The sequence below is a fragment of the Rhagoletis zephyria genome, unplaced genomic scaffold (genome assembly GCF_001687245.7).
Source record: "Rhagoletis zephyria isolate East Lansing unplaced genomic scaffold, Rhagoletis_zephyria_1.1 Rzeph_scaffold_12368, whole genome shotgun sequence".
NCBI classification, from domain to species: Eukaryota; Metazoa; Arthropoda; class Insecta; order Diptera; family Tephritidae; genus Rhagoletis; species Rhagoletis zephyria.
The window spans coordinates 7,476-16,188 of NW_016169442.1; the positions used below are offsets into that span (position 1 = coordinate 7,476).

Here is an 8,713-nt window from a genome sequence, read left to right on the forward strand (position 1 = left end):
GTTTCGGTTCGGTTAAGGGTTCAGTTAATTAATAGAAAAAAGCGGTTTTCCGGTTCAAAACCGGTTCGTTTCAAAACCGGTTCACGTCCCTGGTTACATAAAAATTTTCAACCGCTCTATTTAGGCTTTGAATTTGCGTTCTGATCGTCTGAAAAGCAAGTGTTCATCAAGAAGTATCAGCACATACAAACTTTATTGACAAGGGTGTAAAAGGAAGCCTTTAATAGAAACAATTAGGACGGAGTACCCACCTACTTATGGAAAAATTTAAAAAACATAAAAAAATTTAAAAAATCGAAATGTTAAAAAGTAGCAAGTTGGATATCAAAATAAAAGTAAGTTTATAAAAAAACTACTACTGTTTAGTATTACACAAAATTGAAATTTAAATTAATTAAATTAAATTAGTTAAATGTGTAAAGTATTGAAATATATTCGGCTAATGAAAAATTATTTCAAATATTTTAACTAAACACATATACATAAAGACATATGTATATGTATGTGATATATTTTAAAATGGTGATGTCACCTATTCAAAAATTAAAGCTAGTTGAATGTTTCAAATATTTGGTTTGTACGTACATACCTAACTCGCTCAGAGCCCAACTCCAACGTTTCTTATGGCTCAGTTATGCATAAATACTGAGCGTTGCATGAGAGTTATCTGTTAAATGAGCTTTGCGTGTAAGCGGTTACCCTACGCATAGCACTTCACAGGTAAAAGTCTGTTGGGTTTTGATTTTTATTAAAAATGGTATAGCAGTGCAAAGTATATTAGAATTGATAGCAGTTATATGGACATTTCTTAAGTAGAATTGATAACAGTTCTATTGAAATAGCCTTCATTATCAAGAACATAGCACTTCAGATTGTTGAAGCGTTGTACATTCTTCTTGATAGACTTTTGTTTACGTTTTAGTAAAACGAAGCGGATAAGAATTACAATTCCGCATATACAAGATCAGAGGATCGTACGATCCTACCTACATACATATGTACATATGTGTACATATGTCCATAAATAATCATAGCTTCTCGCATAAATACTTACTATGCAGAAGTTATCGCCCATCATAAATACATCGCGCTACTGATTATTAAGTTAAGATAACCGTCGCATTTACTATCCGAAGAGCTGAAATGCTGCAAAGTGGAATTTAACTAGCCAGTTCAGTTGCAAGTTTAATCGAGCATACTCGTACAAATCCACCGGTGAAGCCTAAATTTTTATTTTTTTACAACTACTTGGCTGGAACGCTATATTGATTCATATATGTATATATATGCATATTTATAGATATATACATATATATATATATATACGGTATATGTCTATGTATATAGGCAAATTAGATAAGATTGCAACAATTTCTGCAGAATCACGCAATATAAATCGAAAAGCGGCTCTTCTTTCATCGCACTGACTTGAACCTCAGCTAAAAAGGATCAAATTTAAAAATGGTGTCTCCAATTGTGTCGGATGAGGACGAAAAACACATGATGCAGACACGTGGCAGCATTGAAATGTCTTTTGAACCGGTTACTTTCGATGAGGAAGGAAATATAGCAGCACCTGTTTATTTACCGACCACCACATCCGAAAAAGGACTCCCAGATGGATGCTCACCCGAAGAACCGCTTTCCCCGCAATCAAAACGTTCTCGACGCAGACGGATAATGTCCTTGGAATTGCCAGTCTTTTTGCTGCTCCTTGGAATAATGTTAACCGGTCCGGTGATGCTGAATCAGGAGCTCTATCAAACCTGCGTTGCTGTCTATCATTACAATGAGAGTGACTGTGAACCTCTACGGGGCATTATTCCCAAAACGGAAGAGGCGAAGGTGAGTTTTTTTTTTGTTTTGTGTTTGATTTTAGATTATTCGATGACGGCAGTAAATTTTTTGTGAAAATCATAAATATGTATTGTACGATTGCGATAGTGCTATTTTTTTTTTAACTTTTTTTGTTGTTATTTGCTTACCTGGCCGAAGAACAATGGACAGTTTTATAACTAAAACGCGCATTAAGGTCTTGAAAGTATTTCATAAAGTAAAAGTGTGTAAATGAGATGAAATTGGATGAAATCACGGGTTCGATGATGGAAATGATTAGGGTAACGATTACAGTAAAAGTTAGTTATAGATATTTATAAAAATTACATACAAGTTTTTTAAACTGATGCACATCAAAACGGTGTGTTCGACCCAGATCAACTTTCTACACGGGCTAGTCAAAGGCAGATCACTAATAAATACAAAGTAACGTTACCTCTCGAGTACCAACAAGACACTTTCGACCTCTGTTTTTGAAGCCATGCAAAGCAAATCTTGAATTAAACGAACCATTCTGTTGTATTTGACAAGATTTTATTTCTGATTTAAGCACAATCTAGACACTTAACAAACTCCTGCTTTCGACTACTCGGCAGCAAAATACAAAGAGGAGGAGGGTAAAAATAATTAAGCCTATCTGCAATCATATTTACATCTTCACTCTGTGTCAGGAGTATTTTAATTACATCTAAAAATCGTAGCAGATCAACTAAGGGCCAAATTAACAGTGCGTAGTTAACTGCCGATTTTGAATAGGGTGTGCGATATGAATTTAGCTGGTCGCGATAATGATGAATCAGTATAGCCTCACAAAGTTCTGAAATACTTTCAAGTGAAGACAAACTCTTCGAGACTGCAAACCAAACTGGATGCTCTGGAACCCCCTCCGCGATTTTGGGCGGGTTGAATAATGCATGCCAGCAGTTTCTTTTCTGTGCCAACTGAAGCCAATTGGTGATGCCAAGTGAAACCAAGTCCTTTGGCCTTTTCCCCGCAGAGAAGGTCTTCCTCTGCAATCACCAGCGGGTACCATGCTGAATACTTTCAGGTGTGGGGCGTTTGTATCAATCCCTACGACATGACCGCATTACAATAATTATGCGCTCTTCAAAAGATTGTACCAGACCGATTCAGCATCAAATTAAGTAAGTCGGTAGTCGCACTTAAGATTCGATTCGACAGATCCTTCCTGATTCGGCTGAGGCTGGTAGTGCTGCTCAACGTCATTTTACACATCCGCATTAGGCGGGAGCCGCTGTAGCTAAGTGGTTAAGGGTGCGTACTACCACTCGGTTGTTCCTGGGCCAACCGACTTCCAAATTAGGAAAAGTTTTTCTAACAGCGGTCGCGCATCGGCAGGCAATGGCAGTCCTTCCCTTTTGTCGTTCGAAGGTGGCGTAAAGTTATAGATCCCTCCCATAGAAGCCACTTCGCGGAAAATTCCACGATTTTGTTAGGGCTGCAAGTGGAAGCGGCAGCTGCCAGGTTGCCCTTCCTTCTTTTATTAAATCATAATTCCGCCCACTCCGGCCGACTGCCTTATCAAATCGTGGAATTTCCGGGGTGTTGCCTTGTCTGATCCCTCTAGTTGTGTTATAACATCAGGACGCACACGACAAATTGGAGAAGGAGCTCGGCTAAATAGCAAAGGTGTAAGCGCCAAAATATTATTAAAGCCAACGTCTAACCATTTGCAGAGCAAATCATCTTGCTTAGCTTGCCTTTATGGTCGTAAATAGGCGTCTAATGGACAAAAATGCAACTCTAAAACTAAAATTGAATGCCTCCACTCATTTTTAGATAATCGAAAATCATCTACAACCTTATGTGGCCAAAATTACCATGACTAATTCAATCTTGCACAATGTGTGGCCGGGAATACTTGTACTCTTCGTGGGACCATGGTCAGATAAATTTGGACGGCGACCAGTGTTGTTGATGGCTTTTACAGGTACTTATAAATACATACATACATACATACAACCATCCAAAAATAACTTTGAAATTTACTTATAAATCAGCACTTTTTCTATCCTAGCCTCCTTTATCGGTCACGTAATAACTACAATTTTGGTTAGCATTTCCAAACTGGTGTCACTTAATCCGTGGCTTTACTTAATAGGCAGCATTCCATCCACGCTGGCTGGTGGTGGTAGCACAGTGATGACTATTGTCATCTGTTATGTGTCTGATGTAGCCGATATGGAAAATAAAGCAAAGCGGTACGAAATTGAGGCTATACATCTACATACTTAGATAGTTTATATCATTTTAATGGTTTTCAGGATGTTCTACGTTGATTTGGCTATGGGTACTGGTTTGGTATTTGGTAATGTATTGAGCAGTTACTTGCTGCGTCTGACTGGTGTCACAATGGTGTGCGTCACATCTGCTCTTCTCATCTTAATCGGCTTGCTGTATGTTTTCTTTTTTATTGGTGAAAGTTTAGATGTTGAGAAAACAAGCTTTTCGGTAAGTAAAAATCATTTTTTATTGCTAAATTAAAATTGAAATAACTGTTTTTTTTTTTTTTTTATAAGCATAAAGCCAAGCGCTTCTTCGATATCCTACTTATCAAGGACCTTGTGAAAACTTGTGTGGCGCGTCGTCCAAATTATGGACGTGCCATCATTGGTTGTACGATTTCTATTTTAATGGTGTCGAGCTTCGTTCATCGTGAGTATGAAAAGTAGTTAAATAATAAGGCGGATTCACAAGACACATTAAGCGTCGTAATGTCTTTAAATCGTAAAATTTTTCAAAGTAAAATAACGATTAAAATGGTTTCAGGTATTTCATAATTATATATTTTCTATTAGTTCAGAAATATTTTATTGCTGTTGAAAATCCCCGAAGAACCTTTTAACTGTTATTTTTCATTGAAACATTTTATGACTTTAAAACTTTACGATTTAATACGACTTGTGAATACCCTAATTGTGTGTGTGTAGTTGTTGTACAAGTATGTAGTTATAATTTGCCATGCTTACCTTGTTCTATATAAAACTTACTTACAGACGGCGAACATGGTGTATTCTACTTATTCTTACGCAACAAATTTAATGTAACATTGCAACAGTACACTTACTTCAATGCTACGCAAATAACAATTAAAATGGTAGGCTGCAGTATTGCAGTTACGGTGTTAAGAAAGGTAAATTATTCCAGCTCTGTTCATAAATCTGCAATAATACCTATATACGTATGTATACGGAATTTCAGATTTTCAAAATACCCTTTGGCATCATCGCTTTGATGGGTCTAGCTGGACATATGCTGGAATGTCTAACCCGTGCGTTAGCACAGAGCTTTTGGCAGATGTATGTGGCATCGTCCTTTGGAATTTTATCAGGCATTACAACTCCAATGTTGCAAGCAATTATATCTTTAGCGGTGCCATCAAATGAAATTGGTAAATATTTCAGTGCATAGTGATCGTAAAATCGAAAATTATGCTTTTTGTCATTTTCTAGGCAAAGTCTATTCCTTGGCGGCATGTTTGCAAACACTCTCGCCCTTAATTGCAGCACCTTTATATACTTTCGTATATAGCCACACTCTTCAAACGTTTCCAAGTTTCTTTAATTTTATTAGCTCTGGACTCTATGGGGAGTGCTTTGTTGTAATGATGTAAGTTTTCGAAAGATATTTTCAAATCTTAATGTCTTCGACAACGTCCAATGCTTGCCTGAAGGCTTGTTTTCACTATCGCAAGTTCAATGGTATGGGTCGTCGGTTAAGTGAAAACCCCCTATTATAAATGTGCGCAAAAAAGAGCATCCATTGGTTAATGCGAAATTATTAGAGCCTCAGCAAAACCCCAGCGAAAAAAAAAATAATAAATTTGACACCAAATATGGCGGCAATTATGTCGTCCAAGTACAATAAAATGGAAACAAGCTTTAAGGCATGCAGAAATTTTGTATACCAAATTATTATTCTAACGATGATACTACTTATATGTACATTAAGTTGGTCCCAAAATACAAAAGAAAATTGCATTTTTTTATAAATTTCCAGCGGCCACCTCCCAAACTTATAGAACATGGAAAGAAGAAGCCCATAATTTTTTATTTGAAATCGGCCGAGAGAGCCTTGAAGTTTCTCATGTATTTTATAAAAGGAAAGTGCAATTTTTTCTAAGATATCTATAAAATCGTTATAAAAAAAACAGTCTAGAAATCTTCAAAAAAATAAAGTTATAATGCAAAATTTTTTCATGACCAATAATATTATCTCTAAGTAAAATGTGTTGTGGAACGATTTTCCGCCATCCTTTGTCAAATTTGTTTTGGAGACAAACCGGTTACGGCGTTGTGTCGCCTTCAGTGCCTTTTTTCGTTCTTTTCTTATTCTTTTTCGATAAAAACAATACATATTTGGTTTTAGCGATTTTATAGCATATAAAATACATAGAAAACTTCCACGCTCTGGCGACACCTTTAAATGTTAAGCAATTTCAAAATAAAATAAAAAATAAGGATCTCCCTATTTTCGATAGTTCACAGTTTTGAGGCGTGGCTGGAAAAAAATGGACCACGCTAATATATGTAGATATATCTCTATACTTACATATAACTAGGCCTGGGCGACGTTACTGCGCAATACCCTCGGGGTAGCGTTGCGTGTTCGTATACACGAAGTTGAAGGCAAAAATGCAGTGTAATTTAGTGTATCGAATTTTAGCCGATTCTTTATGAATCAGCAATTAATTTTTACTTTCAACTTCGTGTATACGAAAACGCGATGTTACTGCGACGGTACTGCTTAGTCGGCGTCGCCCAGGCCTGCTCATATGTAATGCGTCTGATCTCGAAAAGGCGAATGACAATTTGACTAACACTTTTTTACACAATTTTCTTCTTCTTCTACATCAGCGTGATATCCATTTTCGAACGACGAGTTGCTAACCGACCAAGCCAAGCCGAAGAGGAAAAAGGACAAAAAACGAAAAAATCCCTATCGGAAGAGCCCAAACTGGAGAAACTTTTAGAAAATAATGTTTAAATTAGATTCGAGTATTCGAGTGTTTTTGTGTGTTGCGTGTGTACTCGAAATAAATTTATATTTAAGATACTGAGGAGTTAAAAAGATAATTAAATGCACAAACAGGGGCAGGAAATACATAGTAGGTACTGGTTACTTTACAAATATATGTAAATGCAAATATGTACATATACATATTAATATGTAAACATACTGTTAAGATCCTAAATTAAGTGAGCTTTTTATATTACGGACCAAAAAAGGGGTGTCATGTAACGGACGAAACTCACACATATCTACTTTTAATGGCAACAAATAAATAATTTAATATCTTTTAAGCTCATTAAGTACTGACAAACACGACGAATGTATATGAAAAAGTTTAGCATAATGAAGTTAAGATTTAATAGATTAGATATATTTAATTGATTTGATGTTTTTTGCGTTGCATAAACAATTTTTTTTAGTTTAATAAAAAAAATTTAACACTAGAGGTACATAAATTAACCAATTCATTTTAACCTGATTTTAACCTTTCTAATAAAATTTATACCATATTCCGACAACGAAACACTTTGAAAACGAGTTTTCTGGATTGTGGCCTGAAGGCTGTTCGCTCCGGCTGATACCCAAAGTCTATTCAACTTTCCGTTGCATGAGTCTGCCCAGGCCCGAAAGGAAGCCATCCGGATAGCGCTGCAACAACTACCTGGCGTGGTTAGCGACGCCCTAAATGTATTTTCGCCAATGCAAATATTTTATTAGAGATCCTAAATGTATATTAATATCAAATCATATGGCATCCCCCTATAACTACATAAATACACTCTCGATTTCTATTGTTTTAAAGATAGAATATGTGTAGGTTCCGGAAGTTTAATAACATTTACCTTCAACTTTACGCCATATTACGTGCTACAGCTCTTGTTCGGGAAAAACACAAGACATTCCGTCGCTTAAAACCCGCTGAATGGGAAATGCCTTTTGATGTCCCCCTAACACCATCTGCAGAGTGAAGCCCCAATGGTCCTAGGTAAGGAGCACATTTTAATACTAAGCAAGCCAGTTCTCGTCGGCTCTACCGCAATGAGCAACCGAACGGACACTTGCTGGGGGCACACCCTCCTCCCAGGCACGTCAGCAGGCATTCCTACATACTCACGGACCAGATCCAGACATACATACATACGTAAGCCAATCAGTGGACGCGAAGATGTACCGACTAACGATAAACGACGTTTCAACTACCACAGGATGTACTCGAAACTCTAAGACTGAACTCATGTTTATTAAAAAAGCGGCTTTGCTAGGTTTCATAGTTTGTATGGACTTGGGATATTACAGAATTGTGGTTTTAGGTATTTATACTTACATACTTATGTACAATGTACATTGTACATACATATATGTAGTTAGATCCCTCAAGAACGACGTCGTGAGAACTGTTACGGCCGGTTAATTAATGTTTAGTTAACACTAACTGTAGTTTAAACATCGTTATCGACCCCATAGCAAATAAGCAAATAGGGAGTCGATAACATCGGTAACTGTGTTTAACCTGTGATTAGTAATATCCAAACATTGAGTAACCGGGCCTTAGTTTAATACGTTGATGTAAAAATCATGGAATTAGGGCCGGTTTTTCAATGTCTGGTTAACACAAATCGTAGGTAGAAGCTCCGATTGAACACAATGACGACATTATCGACCACATGTTTTATAAATGATGTCGAAAACGTCGATAATGATGTTTAACTGGGAGGTAGTGATAGCCAGACATTGATAAACAGGGCCTAAGTATTTTGCACATCCGGTAGATAATTGAATCTTAAAAAAAACACACACATCAAAAATATTCGAATATCTCACGCAAAGTCATGCAAGCTAAATA

At 36.6% G+C, this 8,713-nt stretch overlaps 1 protein-coding gene across 1 annotated transcript; it reads left to right on the plus strand.

Annotated features, from left to right (window-relative positions):
- The first annotated feature begins 1,189 nt into the window (after positions 1-1,189).
- On the plus strand, positions 1,190-7,231 carry LOC108377594 (proton-coupled folate transporter-like). Its single transcript, XM_017633867.1, has 9 exons — positions 1,190-1,845; positions 3,637-3,787; positions 3,875-4,058; positions 4,122-4,308; positions 4,377-4,512; positions 4,854-4,990; positions 5,059-5,248; positions 5,310-5,466; positions 6,714-7,231. Exons 1-9 carry the CDS (start codon positions 1,462-1,464, stop codon positions 6,841-6,843), a joined length of 1,656 nt encoding a protein of 551 aa, XP_017489356.1. The 5' UTR covers positions 1,190-1,461; the 3' UTR covers positions 6,844-7,231.
- Positions 7,232-8,713: the final 1,482 nt, after the last annotated feature.